Source organism: Anguilla anguilla, chromosome 8, assembly GCF_013347855.1.
Source record: "Anguilla anguilla isolate fAngAng1 chromosome 8, fAngAng1.pri, whole genome shotgun sequence".
Taxonomy (NCBI): Eukaryota; Metazoa; Chordata; class Actinopteri; order Anguilliformes; family Anguillidae; genus Anguilla; species Anguilla anguilla.
The window spans coordinates 17,119,153-17,141,746 of NC_049208.1; the positions used below are offsets into that span (position 1 = coordinate 17,119,153).

The 22,594-nt window shown below is 44.7% G+C and overlaps 1 protein-coding gene across 1 annotated transcript; it reads right to left on the reverse strand.

Moving 5' to 3' along the window:
• Positions 1 to 252: 252 nt before the first annotated feature.
• On the reverse strand, positions 253 to 14,902 carry LOC118233580 (extensin-1-like). The gene is made up of 4 exons (XM_035429339.1): positions 14,890 to 14,902; positions 14,531 to 14,650; positions 12,542 to 13,424; positions 253 to 346 (listed from the first exon to the last, which is right to left on the reverse strand). The coding sequence occupies exons 1-4, from the start codon at positions 14,900 to 14,902 to the stop codon at positions 253 to 255; spliced, it is 1,110 nt and encodes a 369-aa protein (XP_035285230.1).
• Between the last annotated feature and the right edge of the window lie 7,692 nt (positions 14,903 to 22,594).

Here is a 22,594-nt window from a genome sequence, read left to right on the forward strand (position 1 = left end):
CTGATGATTTGCAAAGACATGCCTCTAGTGAAGTGCAGAGGAGTGCCACACACGCTGATACAAATAAATTGTCCATTGCGCCGAGAACTTTCATGAATAATGACACTGTACACTTGTTCTTCAGAATGAAGCAAAATGGTCAGAGCAGATGTGTAACGCCCCCCCTCCCCCCGCTGGACAGGAAGACGGTCGACAGGCTCGGCGTGTGAGAAAGCGTGTCTGCGCGGCAGGTGCTTGGGGTTGCTAACGCGGTCACAGGTGCAGAGCGGCGTTCTCGTAACTCTCACTCTTACGCGACCTGTGAGGTCGCGAGTCTGTGTCTCCCTGCTGCAGGTGGTCCCAGGGACTTCGGTGACACCACACAGACCCTAATGTCATTCAGGTGCACAGTCTGCCTCACAACAACCAATGCAGTGTGAGTAACAGACACCAGACAGGTAAAAAAAAAAACAGATCACATAAGTTTGTCCCAGCTTGTCAGTCAATACTCACCCTCAGGTTTATTTGATTTTTATTAACACAAATTTTATTTGTTTATTTACTTCTACACTTGCCAGAGTCTTTAGAAAAAAATGGGAACACTTGCATTTAAAGTAGGTCAGCATTAGGCCTTTTGTACTTAAATTCAGGGGCCGATAAAGAATGAGAAACAATGACCTATCAGCCCCTACCTCCGTGAGATTAGCATTGCCGTCAGATCCTTGGTGGGAGTGGACAGCGTACACAGCTCTAGCAACACAGGACATTTGTTACTGTAGGTGAGGTGCATTATGGGAACACGCTCTGACAGCTGTGAGGTCATCTCTGCTGGTGCACCTCCTCCCTGTCACAGCCTGACAGATAAAGGAGATGTCAGCCTGCTGAGTCCCCGGTCAGAGGCAGGTGGGGGAAAAGCCTTGTGCTCGATGAGCGCAGGACTGCGTGTGCACATAGCCCAATTATCAGACTGCTCATCCACAAGGTCAGATCTATTAGTCATCAAACGGAATTGCATTGGATTTTGTGCGTCCTTTTATTGATTTCTAATCAAGTGGGTGTGCATTCTCAATATTTTGACCATGACACTGGATATTTGCTAAGGAAGCTCAGATTAGGCACCTTGTTCGAGGCCAAGATCAGCAGCGGTGGGCCTTTACTTAGTTTTTTCTATTTTTTCCTTTTTTTTGCAGACTTCTGCAGAAAGCTTTTATTGAAGATTTGTACACCTATACTGTAATTACTGTTTTCTTCAGCCAATCAGAGCCCCGACACCTGTGTGTACACAGCAGGGCTGGCTCACGCTAATGAATGTTTACGTTAGAGTCGCCAGTGTCATTTAGGGCTTTTCTTCTCAGTGAGGCACTAGCAGCCGCACTGCCGCCTGAGTGTAAGAGTTCACATCCCGCCCTTTAAAGGCTTCAATTAAACTCCAGAGGTGATCCATTCTAAGAGGCATAATTGACAGATTGGCCAGTCTCTGGCTTCCATTCGCAGTCATTTTCTGCTCAATTGCTCAATAAGTCACCAGAGGAAGGGCCTTTTAAAACGGGTTTTTTTCCCCTCTCCTGACAGATCAGTTCTGTTTCAGGGGTTTCGTCAGAGGAGAAAACGGAGATGAATGGTCCTTATGCCCTTGTTTTTGAAGGGGGGCGGGGAATGGAAAAATTGAAGCCATAAAAAAATGGTCCCTTGGGACAGTGTTTAATAATGACAAACAGCTCGACACGGCACAGAGTTCAGGCTGCTACATCGACAAACCATAATGTTACATTTATGAATTTACATGCTATAGCAGCTTAAAAAATATAAGTTTAATCTTTTTTCTTTATGCATAATATAGTCTTAAAGGAATAACTAGGTACACTGGCGTTACATCATAAAAATAATCTGTGGTCAAGTTAATTACTTTGTAGATTGGTTTTGGCATTAATGATTATTATGTACTGTTCTGAATGAGACATCCTTATGGCGATATTTAAAGCTGCTTATACAGAGGGTGTGTCTTTGACCAGCTTTTATGGGGATGTTTTCTATTTTTTAACAATGGCTTTTTACCACATATGTCAACCCCAATTCCTGAAAAATGATTTGAAAGATTCTCCACATTAACTGTTTCAGAAATCTCACCCGTGTTTGAAGTCAGCATGGGCGCTATCTATCTCTTGACAATGCAGCAAACCTAATTTGTATCAAATTTATGGCAGCATATGACATATGGTGATTTATTCATGTTTTTCTCTGTGAAATCCTTGGTACCCTATGTAAATGCTAACGACGGAGATTAGAGCGGCTGGGTAATCCTTCCCTGGTTGAACAGCGTGACTCCTCCTTTGTGCGTCCCGGTCCTCACAGCTTGTCCTACAGTGTGACATTGGCAGATTTCATTATGCTGAGGTAACCTTGCGTGTCCTGGTGGAGCCTGGCGGAGAGGCTGAAGTCATCGAGTGCACCCCGTCCCTCTTTGATTAACTGAAAGTGATGGATCGCCTTGGAAACAGAATCGGACCGGCCGCCTCTGCCTCCGCTCTCGCTGTGCCTCGGCTGCGGTCGGTCGCGAGAGGCGGGGAGACGGGCGCTTCTGTGAAACACTTCGCCTCGGTTGACTTGACCGCATGCTGCGGTCTCCTCTGGAAACCCACCACACTGGGCAAAGTGTTATGCCCTCAGTCCGAAGACGCATTATGGCTTTAAGCAAACGGCTGCAGGTTCAAATCCCAAATGAGACACTGCAGCTTCAAGCAAAAAACACAGTCGTAAATATAAAATCATTAACAGCAAATTGTACCATTCATAAAGGTTACATATGTACTCTTCATAAATAACTAATCAGATCAGAGCCTTCAAAACACATGTGTCCTGTGGTCTGGGCACCTGTACCTCATGGTCTAGAGTAGTCCCTGTAAGTCGCACAGCATTTCTGGAAGCCATGCTCAGGTTTCTTACTGAGCAAAGAATTTAAGCTCCAGTCCTAGGAGACATAGGAGACTTGCACACGCGCAGTCTACTGGCCCAGCTGTATTCAAACTGCTGGAAATGACCCCAGATGCCACAGGTTGCCAGTCACTTGCATATTCGGTTGTGTGTGTAATTATGCGTGTCCTTGCTCGGGGAATTTGCCAGTTCAGTAGTTTTCGCACGCGCATTTTTGCCATAGTGTACAGCACCGAGATTGCTTCACGTAAACCAGTGTCACCATGATTAATGTTTCTCATCAGCACTTGGCCTGAATAAGACTGGTCTAAAAGATCTAACCCTGTGACCTTTTTCCTTTCAGGGGTTTGTATGAGGTAAGGGTCTATGAATAGCTTGGCTCTGTGTTTAATGGGTCAGGACATTGTGCAGAACAGACATAAATTTTGCTTTTCAGAGCTGGTTTACATTTGCAGTTTTTTTATTAGGCACTGTTATCACTGACGTGTTGGAATTTTATGAAATTTCCATGTTCCAAATGAAAGGAATCTTTAATATACCCCAGTAATAAATCAGGTCGCCCCCCCGCCCCCCTCCTCAATATGATTGCAGTAGTAATGTGCCAACTGGAAAGGCATAGCTCACTGATTTCCCTGAACACTGTCAGATCTCGCATGAAAATAGCGACCATAGGGAGGAAGCATGCGTCGTTTCTGACAACCTGTGGTTTTGCTTGCGTGACTCCTGATGTCCCAGATCATCCCCTGTTGCTTCCCTGTAATGTAATTCCAGAGAGGGCCCGTTCCTGTCAGTCGAGCTGGTCCGCAGACGGTCTCGTCTCTGAGCCAAGAGGATTTTTCCCTTTCCACCGTAAAAAAAAAAAAAAAAATTAATTAATCTTTTCCCTTCCCTCTAATAATAGATGGCGGCTTGTGTCAGGCTTGGGGCCGGTTGGAGATTCGGAGTCTGTTCTGTCTTCTGTGGTGGGAACTCGGTGTCCTCCCCTGGACAGGAAACCGTGTGAGCGCGCGAGCAAGCGAGCGACCGTCTAGCTAAGAGGCGGCGGGAACCGCGGTTAAAGCGTTTAGCGCAGCTTCGCGCAGCGTTCAACCTCAGGTCATCTGGGGTCAGAGCAGTGGCGGAAACAGCCAGGCCGCAGCTTGTGGGCTGGCTGTTCACAGCCCAGCAGATGAACGCCAGCTGTGGAACCTGTGGAACATGTGTCCTTATGCGTCACCCATAGCTGATGCACGGGCAGAGCACTAGACTCCGCTTCAGCACGTTTCAACTCCAGGTAGAACAGGCATGTTATAACTCTGGATGCAACGGTGTTCCATAACTCTTGCACTTAGTGCACAACAGAATGTGCCGTGTGCAAAACTGCAAGTTGATTCGCATGAGGTCATCAGTGAATTTACTCTAGTATATTCCATATATAAGAAGAGTCATGCCTGAGTGTAGTAATGAATAGTTTAAGAAGATGTGTATAACTGTCCCAAATGTGAACTGGGCATTTTTACTGGCTAGCACCATACTGGAATACGGTCAGTGTTTTTAAATGAATTCCTCAGTTCCAAAACAAATGGTGCTGCGAGCCAGTGGTTTGAAAGCCAAGCGAAAGCCCGAGCTCTCACAGAGCTGACCCGGAGCGCAGATGTGTGAGGGAGCCGCAGGAGAGGCGAGGCGGAGGCCGCAGGTGTCGGCTTTAAGCACGGCGACGGCGGCAGATGCGGCTCCCGCGTGCGCTCGCCTCCGAGCCCAGCTCTCCCCAAGACACAGGCTGCGCAGCGTGAGACGCCCCCCCGCCCCCCCCCGCCCGGCCCACCCCCGCTCGCCTCGCCCCCGGACCTCAGTGTCCGCTTCACTGCGAGCTCTAATTATCCCCCCCGCTGATCTTTTGAGAGACGAGCTGGCCGAGCGCTGGGGTGTCTGATCGCCCCGCTCGCGCTGACCTAGAACCTTCCGTCCGCTGCCAGAGCGGACCCTGAAGGGCCCCGGAACCCCCATCACTGCTGATTCCGCTGGGACGAGGTTTCTCCTAATCTGGAGCACTGTGTTTCATTGTGCCCAAAATTAAGAAATAAATGTGTGAAAAGACACATTTATAGCATCTTCTAGATCTCCATTCCCATTTCATTCTGTCCATCTCTCTCTCTCTCTCTTTCTCTCCCTTCTCTCTCTCTCTCTCTTTCTCTCTCACTCACTCTGCTTGATTTATAATGTCGAGGATGGAATAGCTGATAGCTGTGAATTCTCTGGTTTATGTGAGTGTACATATTCCCCAAACCGATTTGTCTGCGTTTTGTCTGCCTTCATCCGTTTTTTAAAAAATATTTCTTTCCCCCCGCTGTCATTCATAAAAAACAGACAGGTTTGTCATGTGCCCTCTTAACCTTTTGACTGAGCATGAGCACGCAGAGCGACGTGCGGCGAAATTTTATTTGTCAACATCGTAAAAAATCCGTGTTCAGCAAATTGCGGCGAATTGGTGGTGAGCAGCGGAGTGTGAACGGCAGGAAAATAGCCCTGTCATTTGTGAGCGAGAGGCTGTCATTCGCCCCCGGGGGCTACACAGGTCACATTACCCCGACTGAGCGCAACCCCCTCACACTCTTCGGCTGTGTGCGTACGAGCGTGTGCATGTGTGTGCGCGTGTATGTACAATATTTGTGTATGCGTGTGTCTGTGTCTATTTGTGTGTGTGTCTGCATGTGAGTGCGTGTCTCTGTGCATGTGCGTGTGTGTGTGTGTGTGTGGGTGTGTTTAGGTACAGTATTTGTGTACGCGTATGTCTGTGTCTATTTGTGTGTGTATGTATGTGAGTGCGTGTCTCTGTGCATGTGCGTGTGTGTATGTGTTTGTGTGTGTGTGTGTGTGTGTGTGTGTGTGTGCAGGGATCTCGTCCCCAGTGACAGACAGCGCCCCAGGCACCATCTGCTGTCCCTGCACCGATTTTCTCCCAGTGTGTGGCAGAGTTGGGGAAGGGGGGGGGGGGGGGGCGGCATACTCCCTGGTCCTTACCGGCGTCTCTCTCTCGGCTGAAAGGACTACCTTGTAGAACAAAGAGAGCTTGTGTTAGAGGTGCAGAGGGCCATCACAGCCGCTGATGAAAGGACAGGGTGTGATGAAAAGGCTTTGCCCTGCACTCTTACCAGCAGAGCCTCAGGAGAAAAGGGTCTTGTGTGGTCGAGATAAGTAAACAAAAGGTATGACACAGCCAGTGGCCAGTTCGGCCTCGAACCCCTGTCTATCTTGTTGATCTTTCGATCTGTTGTTTTATACATCTTTTCGTTCTCTATCTATCCATCTGGCTAATATATATATATATATATATATATAGGTGAAATACAGTAAATAGATACAGATGTGAAATCTTATATACCTCTATATAGACATGAGACTGAATCTTGCAGCCTATCTTGTGTCTGTCATTTTATACCCTGGGCAAAGCCCCATCAGTGCAACATAAGTTACTCAAATGTAGCTTTGTTGCAAACGATCGTCAGTGTCAGATTGATGTGTGGAACAGCATCAGAAAGTCATCACAGACAATAATGATGATGACCTTATTAAAAACTGCGGCTTCTAATCGATGGTTCCACTGGCCTTGCAGACAAATTGAGGCTGTGCTCCACAGGTGAAGTGGTTTGAACAGCAAGGGTTTGGGACGAAAAAAAGGCAGGCTAACCAACAGGGGCAGAGCGTTTCCCCAGGACGGATTAACGAGGCCTGTTTTTACCGCCCAAGCCTCTTTTTCCTGGCTTTGTATTAATTGGGTTCGTATTTGCATGGGAAAATCAGTAATTATGGATTTAAGCGCTCAGATTGGTGTTGGGAGACAATGCGGGGAAAGATGACAGCACAATATGGCGATTTGCTGAAAGGATGGAGGAACGGGACCAGAGATTAGCATTAAAGGCGTCCCCTGCTCGACCAGCCTGGGAAATGAGTGTGGCTGAGGAAGACTACATGAAGAAGATGCGTTTTACAGGAGACTGGTGAGAGATAATGTCTTAAAAAGCAATTAGATAATTATTTTACTTTTAGGCTTTTAGCAGATGCTCTTATCCAGAGCAATTTACACTTACATTTGATATGAAATCCATTTATATAACTGGATATTTGTTAGAGTTGAACCCGCATTTCAAGTTTCTTAATCATTGCACAAAAAATCTTTTTTTTTTTCCTTTTTTTTCAATGAGGCAGTGACAGCATTGATCTGAATCATTTGAACATTGTGGCATTTAACCTCTAAAGTAAAAAATAACAATATGGTAAAGCTGTATATCCAACACAAAATGGCACCCTCCAGAGTCCTGCATGTCTGTGTGAACACAGGCTGAACCTCACAGCCCAGACTCCGCCAGCTCGGACGTGACCTGTGTCACTTCCAGACAATGAGCAGGAATCTGCAGGGGTTGGGCACAGTGGGGGGCCATCCCAGCTGCGCTGGATAGGCTTTAGTTAGCCTGGGTTTCTCTGGATACCCCTGCAAAGTGTCCCATAATGCATCAGCGCAATGTTCACCTCTCCTCTCCTCCCTATCAGCTTCCCTGTAGTCCACCATGAGCGTTAAACACTCCTATTCCTGTCGGCAAGATCACTGGAGAAGCGCTCACACTCACACTCCTGTAACACATTTATATTTCCTTTATTTAAACAGGTAGTCTCATTGAGATCCAGATCTCTTCTTCAAGAGAGACCTGCATGTACATTTCCTGTGCGTGGCATGGCAGTGACTATGAGAGAAAACAAAAGAAAATAAGTAAATAAACAAATAATAAACTGCCATCCATCCGAGATGAACAAACATGGAAACAAGCAGATCTCTCTGACTGAAGCACATCATTAATGTAATCTGGTTCTTATTATTCTGTCATTAACCAACACATGAATATTCACAATCTCCAGGGACAGGATGCTCTGTGAAGCGCGTTGTGCAGATTTTAGCTTATTGATAAGTACAATAAAAATCTGCAAAGCAATTAGCAAATGAAAACAATTGAACTGCTGTTGCGACGAGGGTCCCGGGGGACTCTTGAGATAAAAAAAAAAAGTATAAATAGATCAGACAAGATGATGCATTCTGGGCTTTACAGGGGGACGGGCCCCAACTGTCAATCATCTCCCCATGAGCTCCACATGTGGACAGCCCCATCCCCAGTGTTGACTTGCGCCAGTGTATGTGTGTAGTGTCTGCAGTGTGTGTGTGTGTGTGTGTATTCACTGCATATTATATACATATGCAAGTGTGTGTGTCCGTGCATGTGCGTGCATGTACTGTAGAGTGTACTTTAATCCATATGCTATATGTGGGAGATTTACTGTGGTATTTGCGCTGTTGAGACTGTACCATCCGCTCTCCCCACATGCAGGCAGTTTTCCTAGTGTGTGTCACAGGAGCCAAGCCTCATTAACATTAATTCATATCTGCCTTTATTCTCTGTGTGTGGCTATATATAGCCCAACAGCCGTCTGCAGCTGGGGGGTAGGGGGCTGGGGGGGGGGGGGGGGTGGCAGAGCTGAGGTATGGCGCACGACCCCCTGGAATAAATAAGAGAAAAGCAGATATAACTACCCAGCGCCAGTCACGTGACCACGCTTTCTTAGAAGAATTAATGTGATTACTCTGCCCCGAACGTTGCTGCTCTTGAACATGGATTGAGTTAATTAGCTTCTGTTTTTCCTGTGTAGTCCTACTTATAAATCCATCCTTAGGAGAGATGCTTCAGCTTTTTGTTCCTTGGTTTTTCGTCTCAGTACCTATAGTATTAGTATTACCCCAATACTGTAAAAAGAGCTCTTTCTGTCTGTATTCGTTTATACATTTACAGTGCACACAGGTAGTGCTCATTTCTATGTTTTCCTTTGTTCTAATCATTTATTTCAGGTTTGCGGGCTGACTGACATTAAAACTATTGCTCGTCATGTATAAATGGTAAGTAAATGGCAAGCCAAGATTGGCTGAATGGTCATTATGTATGTTTAGGCTCTTCTCTATATGGTCACATAGCTTACTGTCTGTCTTCAAAGCATTATGATGTACATTGCAGTAGAGCACAGTACGTGGTTTTGTAAGGAAACTGTGCTTCAGAAACATTATGTCTTTAAAGGCAATATCACAACAGTCATGCAACTAAGTTGCAAATGACATATACATGCATGGTACCTTGTGCTGTCTATTCATGTTGTGTGATTAGGGAACCGGGCTTATAACCAGGAGGTTGTGGGTTCAAACCCATGGTAATGCCTTGCAGTTGCACTCTTGAGTGAGATGCTTAAGCCAAAATGATTCCAGCTGAAACACCCAACTGTGTAAATAAAAGATGTGCGTAATGGAAGCTCAATGAAGGCTTCCGCTAAGCAAATAGATAATTACGCTGCCATGGCCTTTGATGGTGGCCTTTATTATTGCGGGTCAGGGTGAGGTGAGGTCAGCACTCATCCCACCAAATAGCAGCTGCACTCTAAACTGTAGATGCTTCTCTTTGTGTGTCATCTCCGTTAGCTGGACTGTTTGTATATGAGAGTTCTTAAAGGGCACATAGCGGAATTCTACATAAAGCAGATGTCATTTACCTCACAACTGTCGTGCAACGTGTGCGTCTGTGCAGACCATGTAGGCCTGGACCCCAGCCACAGAGGTGAAATCGATGCAGATGAAATAAATTAGTCATTGGTCTGCCTGCCAAAAATATACATTAAGCGCATCCCCTTCTGCACACCCTCCCTACCCCTCCTCACCCCCAAAACATAATTTATAGACACCTGCTAAGAAAGTAAAAACTGCTGCAAGTGAAAGATGATGTACAAGCTGAGGGAAAGTCTGGTGTTTATGGCCCAAACAAGCCTGCTGAAGGCCACTGGCTGGGCAAGCGCTTGTTGTGAAAGCTTGACGTGATGCTAATTCTTACACTCACAGGTTGTAACTCTGAGGACGAGCTGCACAGGCTGCTGATCCAGGATGTCAGAAAGACCTCGCCTGTTTGCCCTCCTGTCAGCTATCAGCCAGGCGGAGTCAGAGAACGAGCTTCGACAAAACGATGCTGCTCTTTCCACTGCCCCCCCCCCCCCCCCCCCATGTAACACTGTATATAATACACACACACACATACTTCTCAGGGGCAGGAAATCCAGTATGTGCTTCTGAGGAATGTGTGGTTTTCCGTGGGGCAGATCGGCAGTAAGTGAGGTGAGTCCTGGGTTCCCGGCCACTGCTGCTATTTATGAATCTGAATGGCTGAGGGAAGTTTTACAGACCACTGTGTTTTCCCAAGGTCTGCTCAAAGGATTAGGATGCAACCGAGAGGGCAACTGAGGGAATGTGGTCTTGGAGTTTGGGGAAAAGAGGGGGAGAGAGGGAATGGGACTTGAAGCTTGGGGGAGAGAGAGAATGGGACTTGGAGTTTGGGGAAGAGAGGGGGAGAGAGGGAATGTGGGCTTAGACCCTGGGAAAGAGAGGGAATGGGAATTGGAGTTTGAGGAAGAGAGGGTGAGAGAGGGAATGGGACTTGGAGCTTGGGGGAGAGAGAGAATGGGACTTGGAGTTTGGGGAAGAGAGGGGGAGAGAGGGAATGTGGGCTTAGAGCCTGGGGAAGCCAATCACAAAACCTGCAGAGTGGTAATCATTCAAGCAAGACAGTGTGTGTTTTCACAGTGGGGCACTATCAGATGCCAGACTATAAAAGGGCTAAAAGTCCCTGAGTGGAGTTTACATTTACAGTATTTACCCACGGTGTCATCTTTACTGAGCTCAGCTGTGAAGAGGGGAAATAAAAAATAAATGAGTTTAAATGAGAATTTGAAATGTCATCCTTGCTAAAGAGCATTTAGCAGTTAATGGATCGATCAAATCCTCTTCAATATTCAGACACTCAAGCACAGAAACTGATGAGTAGTACAACCAAAGTGCTGAGGTAATACAAACAATAAAAACTCAAAAGAGCATTTTTATGTGGTGCTCATTAAACAAGAAGACATCTCAGGTGCGTTAGGGCAGTCTTAAATGATAATTTTGTTGTTTCACTGAGATGGTTGCACCATATTATGTGTTATCTGAACTCCAAATGTAAAGTGAAGCGACTTTCAACCTGCCTGTCTACCTGACAACAGAAGGCATCACAACAGATGAGTATGTGGGGTCCATTAGACATCCACTGACACACAGTTGGCAGTGTAGTGTAATAGTTAGGGGCTTGTGAATCAAAGGCTGTGGTTTCGGTTCCCAGTTTGGGCACTGCCGTTGCACCCTTGAGCAAGGTGCTTAGCCTGACTTGCTTCAGCAAAATATCAAGCTGCTTTAGTCGCTTTAGATAAAAGCATCTGCTGAATGTCTAAAATATTAATACGGGCTGATGTATCATGAGAAAGAGAATTTCTCTGCAGAAAAATACACAATGACATGTCATACACCATTATCAGACCCTTGATGCCTCTTCCTGTTCCTGAGTAATGCAATAATGGCAAGGGCTGTAATGCCCCCACACCTCCCAGAGACATAATCTGCAGGGAACAGGGGGGTGGATTTAGCGGCCCGAGGCTCTAAACTTTTGCAAAGTACCCTATGTAGGCCGGCATCGTTTCATCACATGCGAAAGTGGGACACAAGAATCAGGAAGCAACAACCTCAGAGAGAGAGAGAGAGAGAGAGAGAGGGGAAGAGAGGGAGAGAGAGAGAGGGAGGGGAAGAGAGGGAGAGAGAGAGAGAGATGGGGAAGAGAGAGAGAGAGGGAGATATATATATAGAGAGAGGGAGATAGAGAGAGAGTGAGAGACAGAGAGAGAGAGAGCGAGAGAGAGAGAGAGAGAGAGAGAATGTAGGTTATTGCTATGTTACAAAACACAGCCATTGCTTAGAGGAGCAAAGATTTATTTCATTCCACCCCACTCCTCCCCTGCAACTGACCACAAAATAACTTTACCATGGACACAGTGAAGTTCTTCCACCGGCCGCAGAATACAACGAATATGCTACAAATATAATAACACATATTGCGGCTTGTATTTTCAGGACACTGATTCACATGGTGTGGTGCATGATTATGAAAATAAATAAACTGGTCTTATGATTTATTGCCTATTAGTCACTGGCGTACACCTTGATTGATTGTGTTGTTTTGAAATGAGAAAACTTGTTACAATGTACTGCATGTAATATGGCTGTAGTTTCCATTGCAACTTGCTCCTTAAAGGTCACACATGATGCTTTTGAAATGTGAATAGGTATTGTCCTATTTAATTATTGGATATTTTAGTTTCAGTTGAACTAAAACTGCCATTTGAGAAGGAAAACCTACAAATCATGAATTTCTTACAAGAATGTGCCCATGTGCATCAGTAATTAACCTCTGAAAACATTATGAGATCAGCATCATAATTCTGATATCATTATTCTGCATAGAGTCAAACATAATCTGGCTATAGTTTTTAGGTTATTATAAATACATAATTATTCCCTCTATCGATTTCTCAAATCTAATAAACCCTCCTTGGGTCTTCTTAAACTAGGCCATAAAATTCCTCATTAGACCCTAATCAGTCCTGAGCATGGTTAAGTAGGGCGTACTTCAACCTGAGGACCGTGACATCTGCTTCCAACGATTCGGCAAGTTAATGGCGCGGCTGATTAAAACAACGCCTTTGCTTTCCACACTTCTTTCGAGACCCCCTGAACCCCGCGCTATAGATGATAGGAGCCGTGTCGTGGAACACGATAGGAGCCGTGTTGTGGAACACGATAGGAACCGTGTTGTGGAACACGATAGGAATTGTGTAGTAGAACATGATAGGAGTCATGTCATAGAACACAATAGGAACCGTGTCGTAGAACACGATAGGAGCTGTGTCGTAGAACACGATAGGAGCCATATCATAGAACACGATAGGAGTCATGTCATAGAACACAATAGCAGCCATGTCAGGGAACACGATAGGAGCCGTGTCATAGAATACGATAGGAACCGTGTAGTAGAACACGATAGGAGCTGTGTCGTAGAACACGATAGGAGCCATGTTGTAGAACACGATAGGAGCCGTGTCATAGAATACGATAGGAACCGTGTAGTAGAACACGATAGGAGCTGTGTCGTAGAACACGATAGGAGCCATGTTGTAGAACACGATAGGAGCCGTGTCATGGAACACCATAGCAGCCATGTCGTGGAACACGATGGGAGCCATGTCGTAGAATATGATAGGAGCCGTGTCATGGAACACCATAGCAGCCATGTCGTGGAACACGATAGGAGCCATGTTGTAGAACACGATAGGAGCCGTGTCATGGAACACGATAGGAGCCATGTCATGGAAAACGATAGGAGCCATGTTGTAGAACACGATAGGAGTCGTGTAGTAGAACACGATAGGAGCCGTGTCGTAGAACACGATAGGAGCCGTGTCATGGAACACCATAGCAGCCATGTCGTGGAACACGATGGGAGCCATGTCGTAGAATATGATAGGAACCGTGTAGTAGAACACGATAGGAGCCGTGTAGTAGAACACGATAGGAGCCGTGTCTTGGAACACGATAGGAGCTGTGTCGTGGAACACAAACCGAGCCGTGTTTACTTCACCTGCTCCGAGGTGTTGCCCCGGCGGCTCCTCCGCGGCGGCGCTCCTCCTGGTTTATTTATACCCCACCTCATCACTTATTAAAAAGTCAGTCAGTGGGGCAGCCCGGCTCCCGAGGAGACGGCGGGCGGGGTCCTTTCATCTGCTGCACACGGCGTGCGCTACCTTCTCGCCGTGGCCGTGCGCGCAGCCCGGGGATGCGGGGAAAACGAGGGGAGAGGGAGAGCGGACTGGGAGCACCGGGAACGCCGCCCCGGCTTCAAAGCCCCAATTCCCACTCCAGCAAATTAGGAACACGGGGAAGCACGCTAGAGTGTTGCCAGCATAGATTTTTTTCTCTTTTCTGTAGCCTGGAAGCTGATGCTCATGTCTACATCAAACAGGCAGCCGAGGGGCAGCCCACCTCTCCCATTTCTTTCCCTTTTTTCCTTTTGACTGTCAGGATTCTTCAGAATAACACTGTTTTTTTTCTGTCTTTGGACATGTGTTAACATGCTGGCAGTTTGATGTAAAAATGGCAGAATTCTCCTGTTTCAAGGAATACATTCCTCGTGTACACATTTGTGAAGATATTAGCAACTCCAAATTGTTGGGTGAAATGTGATTAATGCATGAACACACACACACACACACACACATGCATGCACACTCACACGCACACACACATAACCAATAAGAATGCACTTCCTATATGAGTTTATCTGTTTTGGATGACCATGGAAATAAGTCTATATGAGGATTCACATCAATAAACATATATTATGGGTTAATTCACCCCACTTCAACAACCTCTTTCCTAGATAAATCTTTAAAAAAAATACCTGCAACGTGCATCACGACAACTGACAACACAACAGCCAGTAATTACTGCGCGTTCGCTGCAGCTGTGTGACTGCTAAGTTATTTAAAACCAGCCCGTCCTCACGACACCCCCCTACGTCTTAGATTAGGCTATTATTAGATTTGGGCGAGTCATGCAGCCCCCCGCTCTGAGCCTCGATGTAGAAAACCTGGCAGTAGGGACATTAGAGACGGGACCCTGCCGTAACCCCTCCGAAGAATTTCACACCAGCGTCTGACGGCGGGGGAGCTATGCCAGGAATGCTAGCCGCCTGGCGCGGGATCGCCTGAGGGTGAATCACCCAATCTGCCCCTCCCACGGCATCCTGGGAAACCAAAGTTTTCTCCCCTGCGGTAATCCAGAGGAATGCGGGAGCGTACGCGTAAATAAGAAATGTTTGGCGCTCGCAGGGTACCAGCGTGTACGGAGAGAGGAGGAACAAAAGAGGCTTGGCATGGCTTCTCAATCCAGTTTTATGCGGCCATTGAGGGAATATTGCTGGGGAAAATATTTATTGAAATTATACTTTTGTTCTTGTCTCTGGTGGGATGAAACCTACCATTTGCAATTTGAAAACAATTCCGTACTTTCAGAGGACATGTTTTTCCCTGGAGATAATGTGGAGAATCAGAGCTTTCCCACCAGTCGATTTTCAATCAGTATCATAAGCTTTCACCATTCAGCCTTGCACGGAGACTGAAAAGACTGCCTCAAGCTAGCTGTGGGTGTCACACACTCATAACCATAAATCACTGTGGAATTCTCAAGTACAGGAATCTCAGATGTAAGTGTAGGAACCTGATCCAAAAAACATAAAAGTCCACTGTAAACAGACGCAAACTCACAGACTTACTCGGTTGACTGTTGGAGTCATTACTGTTTTTACATCTAGCCTTCAACCAATCAGAGTGTACTTGTTCAAAGTTTAAATGAAGGCATTCCAGTTCACACAAGCAAGGATCCAGACATGGAACACATCCTTCAATATTTGTAGTTGTTGAGTTTTGTTTGAACTTATTACCAAGTGTGAGTATTGCCTGACATTCTAGCAATTATTACAGAAATTCATGTGTCACAGATGCAATATCATTTATTTGTCCTTAGATGTACTCCGTGAAAACTCTGTGCAAGAGCAAAAAAGGAAAATTATGCTTAGAATATAAATTAATGAGGCCCTGGAAAAATGCTTGACAGGGAATTTTAAAATTTGAGTGGAATCAAGTCAGTGGGAGGTTTTAGCAATTAAATGGAAAGCTCTTTCGTTTCTTTGACCATAACATATGGATCTTAAAAAGCCTTTACTTTGATCACTGAGAGGTGGGGGATCTTCAAAGGCAGTGGGAGGAGCAGAGAGACGTGTGATGTCGTATAAAAATGATGGTTTCTATGGTGGTTGACTGCGGCTACGCTGCTTTTGGAAAGGCATATCATCTGCTTCATGTTAATAAATGTTGCGCGACAAAGGATATGGAGCCCTGCTCGAATTTTTTAATCATTAAAAAAATATTTCTCTCATTAAAGCAAAAAAAAAGAAAAAAAGGTGATGCTTTGAAGATGTGTGACTACAGTCTTTATCGCATTCCGATGCCCTCAGTGTAAGGCTGAAACCAAATTCAAGATCCCACTGGAAGGAATTTGCATAGACTGCTTTGCACATTCATTTATATTCCATGTCTGGCTATTGCCACTCTATTCCTCCCCCACTAAAGCGGCTCCTGTTGTGTCGGCTGTTCCGAACCTCCTTCCCAGAATCTCAAGTTACACTACTGTCCACATACTGTACGTGTTGAGTCCAAATACGACGTTAACAAATCTAGCGAAGGAGGCTCTTCAACATCAACCTTTCTTGGAAAGGCTTTTCAAAAGATTTTGCCAATTATTTTGGAGTGTGGCCCTAGATTTATGTTGAAGTTGAATCAAAGCTATAATTTTTTTTTTTTTCTCAAATCTTCATTGACATCAAATTTGTTTGTTGCTGTATTGATGAATTACCTTCTTATCCAAAGAGTTTCTGGATCAACCTGTATTTATATTATGCAAAGTTTGGACATATATTGCTTATATTATTTGAGTGTTCAGTTAGTTTAGTGTATTCTCCTGTGTTTTGCATTTTTGTTCTGTGAAATCTTACTTAAAAAAAACCTTACCCTCTTACACAGATGGCTGCTTGCTCAGAGGTGTAAGGGCAGTGTGGCATCTGAGGAGGAAACCTGCAGCCTTCCGAACCGCTATATCACAGCAGTCCTGCTCCAAACATTCATCTCAGCCCAAACCAAGACCTCGGCGCGCCCCTGTCACATCTGCGGGGAGAAGAGTTAAGAGAAGGAAGACGCAGCGGCTTCAGAGTGAATGAATCGCTCAGACCTCTAGCGCTGAGTCAAATGTGCGCTGTCACAGAAGCCCTGTCCTCAGGCCTAAGGGCGCATCCCCAGAAGATCTCAGATAAGAGCGATAAAAACAGGGCGAGTAGGCAAAGCAGTAACCGATCATTCCATTGTCACTAAGGTGCCATTTTTAAACGGCGGGCGTATCAGTGGCTGTTTGTGGAGAGATTGCTGCTGTTGCACTGCGGTGTGAAACTGGGTTTGGGGGGGTCGGTGAAGCCTGTGGCATCAGCAAACCCCAAAGCAGCTGTTGGCGGTGTCTGTATTTACGCTCTTGTGTTAAACTGCCCATTCTAATCAGACAGTCCTGAAAAAAAGAGTCAACTACTTTCCCTAAGTTAAATCTTTATGAAAAATTGACTCTAGGTGCCATATAAGAGGAATTAACAGGCCAACATGTAACATGTCTGAATGGCCCAGGATGTCCAGTGATCAGTAGTGTGGTCCAAGTGCATACTCATGCATCTATGAGGCTGCTGCTATGGGGAGATTGAGACAGGGCATCAGTATGCCCAGAGGCAGTGCAATCAGACAGATAGACAAACGGACAGACATCTCTCTTCCTCCAACATGGCTCTCTGTGTCCCTTTGTTGGAGCGCTGTCATTGATAGTCATTCGTGGACCGCTGTGATTTAATTTAAACAGGTGAAAGGCATGATTATTTGCTCTCCCTGATGTAATTAAGGATCTCTCCTGATTAATAATAGATCAAAGGGCTGGGTAGAATGGCAGCGATATCTGTGGATGCTTCATACTTTAATCCTACAGCATACAGGCACCTGATTTGTATTAATTCCCATTAGCTCACCAGCAGACCGAATGCACAGGTGGCCAGAGAGAACAGCGGGAACGTGCTGTTTGATCCAAGCAAACAATCGAGCAGAGACGGGCAGAGAAATAGCGGGGCCTCCAGGAGATTTCATCAGGCGACGGCGTGGGTCGGCCACGAGGCAAACAGCAATACGCAGCGCTCGTCCGCAGCACGGCTGCCATATTGATTGGAGAGCGCCGTCTCCGCTGTTTGTTCTGTATGTAGGTCAGCGGCGTCGGACGCTCGCCCGAGCGCCTGTTCCCTTCGTTTATTTGGGTCACGGCGCCTCTGTGTGAGGCGGTGGGGCTAAAAGGGCTTTTTTTTTTTTTTTTTTTTTTTGCTGGCCGGGAATGCTGCCAGTGCCTCTGCCTTGTCACAAAAAAACCATCATCTCAGAGGTTTTGACAGGATACGCAGGCTGGCTGACAGACGGCGGGCATCCCCTGTACCACATGGCGTAGAGAACTGCGCTGACCTTACTGGACTGTTTTTGGGTGTCTTTATCTGCCAGGCTGAGAAACAAAAAAACAAAAAGCAGGTTTAGAGCAAGAGCCTTGCTTAGGAAACTGAATTAAAACTGAATTAATGCAGTACTTAAGAGATATGAACGACAAAGGTACAGTTATCATGGGCCATCAGAAAGGCATGCAGATGGGTACACTTTTATCAGATAATCAGTAAGTAATATTACAGTTGGTTTGTTAAAGGGATAAATGTTGCTCCAGTTGACATTAAGGCCTGAATTTGGAACAACATTTTTGAACCCACCCCCTGATCATACATCACAAGCCAGCTTCCAGCCCTCTTACCAATATGGATATGATCAACAGTGAGCTACATCCACCTACACCCACAGATGGATTATAAAGTGCCACCAAAAGCAGCTCTGGTTTTTTAAATGAGCACAGTCATCTACAAGACAGAGAATGTTTCTGCCAAAACCCCTGTCTTGCTGTTATAATGGCCTTGAACCCTCAGTCTAAAGACACTTGTTTTTCTTTCTCCTGGATTGCTAATTGGACAAGTGTTTCTTCTCAAGACCCTTTCTGAAAATCAATAAAAAGTATGAGCACACAGAGCGGGCAGTAATTTTGAGTGACGCAAGCCTGTCTATCTTTGGCACTTGACAGCATATGCCATTACTGTATCGACTATGCATTAACCGCACGCCCATAAGAAAGTATCATTAATAAGGGGGCATATGATCATGTCAGGCTCTCATAACCTCCCCCCCCAATACTCCAACCCCCTTCTGATTAAGCAGACTGACCCCCCCCCATGCTCTTCACTGTAAGATGAACACTTTGTGAGGAGCTGCCAAAGTCTCCTTTCCCTCAGGCTGTGGATGTCCCCTGCTTTTAAGCAGATGTCTATTTTCGCACGATAAGAGCGGGCTCACTGTAATTGCCTTAAATATTTTGATGGGAGAGCTTTTTTGCCACCCTTTCATTTTGCAAACACTAAGAGGAGATTATGAATTTAGCGACGGAGATGCATTTGGTGAATTTGCAAACGAGTGAGCACTTTACTGCTCTACTCCTTGGAAGTGAAGCCAAAAACGGAGACTGTCAGCTAGCAGGCTAGAAAAAAGAGAAAAAAATGTAATCCACCCACTTAGAATCGCATTTCAGTCCAGTGCATGATCTTGCTATTTAACTGAGGCTTCGCATAATCCAGTAATCATTTATATACATATTTGCGGTAAAATGTATTTCTCCAGACTAAGGCTTCACAATTCCAATGAAACTGTTCAAATGCAGTTTTTTGGATGTCTTATCTCAGGATTCAGATCCCCTGAAAGCAGAAACAAACAAGTTAAAGAAACCAGTTTTTCCCCTTCAGTGTTTTTTAGCGCAAACATCCTAAAATGTCTATGTGAACAGTTTGTTTAGAACTTAGTTGGATAAATTATTTCTCCTATGGCGATTCTTCAACAATTTTTTAAAAACTTATAACAAAATGTTATACTACATAGAATAGAAATATTAACATTTGCAGAATTTTCAGAGATCTGTCTATAACAGCAAATTCATTCATTTTGGTAAATAAATAACACAAACTTCAAAAGTATCAAAAAATAAACATGACAGGGGGTATATTAATCAATGTGATAGATCCGTTACATGCTGCTCTATTTAAGTGAAAACTGGTTAATTAATACATGACATTTTGTCAGCTATCAGTCAGGTCCAGTTTGGCTTTCATTTTTTTGATATACATTTGTGTGTGTGTGTGCGTACCTGTGTGAGTACGTGCGTGTGTTTGTGTGCGTGCCTGTGTGTGTACGTGTGTGTGTGTGTGTGTTTGTGTGTGTGTGTGTGCGCATGCCCCCATGCATATGCACGAACGGCTGGCACTCACTGTCCATCTTTGACCTCCAAGATTCTTAAATAAATGAAGAATAATCCAAAATGTCCATATGATTTTGCCAGTATTAAAAAAGGCTAACCAGATGGGTCATCCTCTCATCAACATGCTGATTTTTCTGTGATCCCCTGCGAATGAGTGAAAGATATGCCTCCGATTTATACATCATTATATAAGTATGAGTACTACTAGCCTTAATTTACATGCGCACGGCTGCTTGTTTCTATAGAATAATTGCAGCATTTATTCCATTGCTGTTGCTGTCATTATACTTCCTGTCAGTAACGAGAAGCAGAGTTTCTTGCTAACCAGCCATTGTGTGTGTGTGTGTTGGGGGGGGGGGGGGGTTGCCTGCCAGCATCGACAGCGACCCTCCCCTCAGTGAGCCTTCAGTGTGAATATGACTGTCACAGATAGAATCTGGCCTGCCCACGGTTATTAGCAAGTGAGGGTGAGTGACATCACATCGCACAGGAAACAAAAGAAACAGCTAAGCTGCAAAACGTAAAACCCAATGACTCCAATGTCTTCTAGAAATATGGAGGTTTTTATGTTCTCCATAAAGCAAAGACATAAATCAAATTTATCTTGAAATCTTTAAAATACCTATCATAAATCATAAAAAAGTGCATCTCGGTGGTAGAAAATTAATGTACAACACCCTGAATTGCTATTTTGGAAAAAAAACAACTTTGGAGCAGTTTTTGGTTGGCCATATACAAAGCCTTAGTCAAGCACTCAACACACATTCTAAGGTTTTGTACCTCGCAAGCATTGCATTTTTTTATTACAGCAAAATATTGTTGAGATTATGTTGAACATACTATATGCTACTTTGCACTGATATAAAGTATTGAAAGTCTTTCAGAAAATTCCTCCTTTTTCATATTTTAACAGTTTTCACCGATTTTCACAATATTTACAGTGGGTTAGATCAGCCTAAGTATACAGTACACAATGGGTTAAATTAGCTTCAGTATGCAGTATACAGTGGGTTAAATTATCCTCAGTATGCAGTATACAGTGGGTAAAATTAGCCTCAGTGTACAGAATAGTGTGCTTGGTGCACAGTGTGCAGCGAGTTAACTGAGTATACAGCAGGCCAAGTCAGTCTCAGTACACAGTGTGTTTAATCAGCCTCAGTATGCAGTATACAGAGGGTAAAATTAGCCATAGTATACAGTTTACAATGAGTTAAATTCTCCTAACTGCCTCAACATTTGACACAGCCCCCTGAGAGGAAGGTGAGGATGACCACTGTAAACCAGACTCAGCTGCCCTAACCTTGAGAACCAGTGACTACTACAGCAGCTGACATAAAGGAAGAACTGGGTGATGTGCCTGTTTGGTGGCATATGTGTCTTTCTCTTATTCACTCTCTCACTTTCATATGCACTGTTAATCTCTCCCTCCCTCTAGTTCCCCTTTTCTCCCTCTCTCACTCCCTGTTTCTCTCTCCTCTCTCACTCCCCTGCCTTCGCTCTCTTTCTCTCTCTCTCTCTCTCCATCTTTTAACAAGGTGCAAAACCTCCAGGAGTGTTTCCCATTATTCTTGGCAATGCGCTGTAGTCATGAATATTTTACAGCACTTGGAGGGATCCAGCCAATTAGCATGTAAAAAAAATAAAGGAAGAGAGAGGTGGTTGGGTGGCAGAAAAATTTAAATTATAATTTTTTTTGTCTCTTGTGCATTTAAAGATCAGCAACCTAAAATGGCATGAGACACTACTATGTCTGCTCAGAAGGACCAGTAAGCAACACCACATGGAACTAGCTACAGAAAGACAAATAAGATGATTACACAGATTTCAGAGCTGCAAGCTGGAACAAGGCAAGGCTATTCAGTTAGTGGTTATAACTCAGAGAGAAATATGGTGAACAGAGGAGCATTGTTTATAGGCTGCGCAGCTGGAGATGGATTGAGTCTAACGGTGATAATTAGATGGTGTGTCTTTACTTTAGACTTGCAAATCCGAGAATCCAGAACAAAGATGCAGGATACGTGTGTGATGTGGCTTCGATCGAGCTCGCTTGTTGCTCGGCAGGGATGAGGTGACTCCCTTGTAGTCGTGGCCTTTGGGCCCTGCTAAAGTTCAATTCGGGTGCGACACCAAAGCCAAATTACAGAACACCGATAACCCAGAGTGCACTGGTACTTTACAAAAGTATGTTTATTAAAAAGTGTGACTGAACTTGCAGAGATGGGAAATTAGTGATTCAGTTTTTACAAAAATTGTAAGTAGCACCTCAAGTTGTAGGTGTTTATGTAATATATACACACATTTCATTCATTTTGTCAATAGTTTCCTTTTGCTCAATCATCTAATTTTCCAAACTGGGGCTTTTTTCCACCCAGGGATTTTCTAGAGTGGAAATTCTTCTCAGCTGTATTTCGGAGCTACAGGAAGTCAGCTGAACAGAATGAGCTGATTCCTGTAATTGGCAGTGGTGGTAATAGCTGATCTAGCAGCCTCTAAAAGCCGTTAGCTTTTCAGCTTGGTAATAAAGATACATTCAAGTTCATTAGCAACATTTCCCTCTGTATATAGTTATTGTGTCAACATTGTAAGGACCTGGAACTGGGAATGGAACTAATCTCAGTATTAAGCATTATTTAATATCATTATATCAATATTTTCACTGTTTTGGCACGCTACATAAGTCCAATAATGCAACAAAAGTACAAAGATGTTCTCGTATTTATTTTCTTGTTTCATATGGTCTGTCAT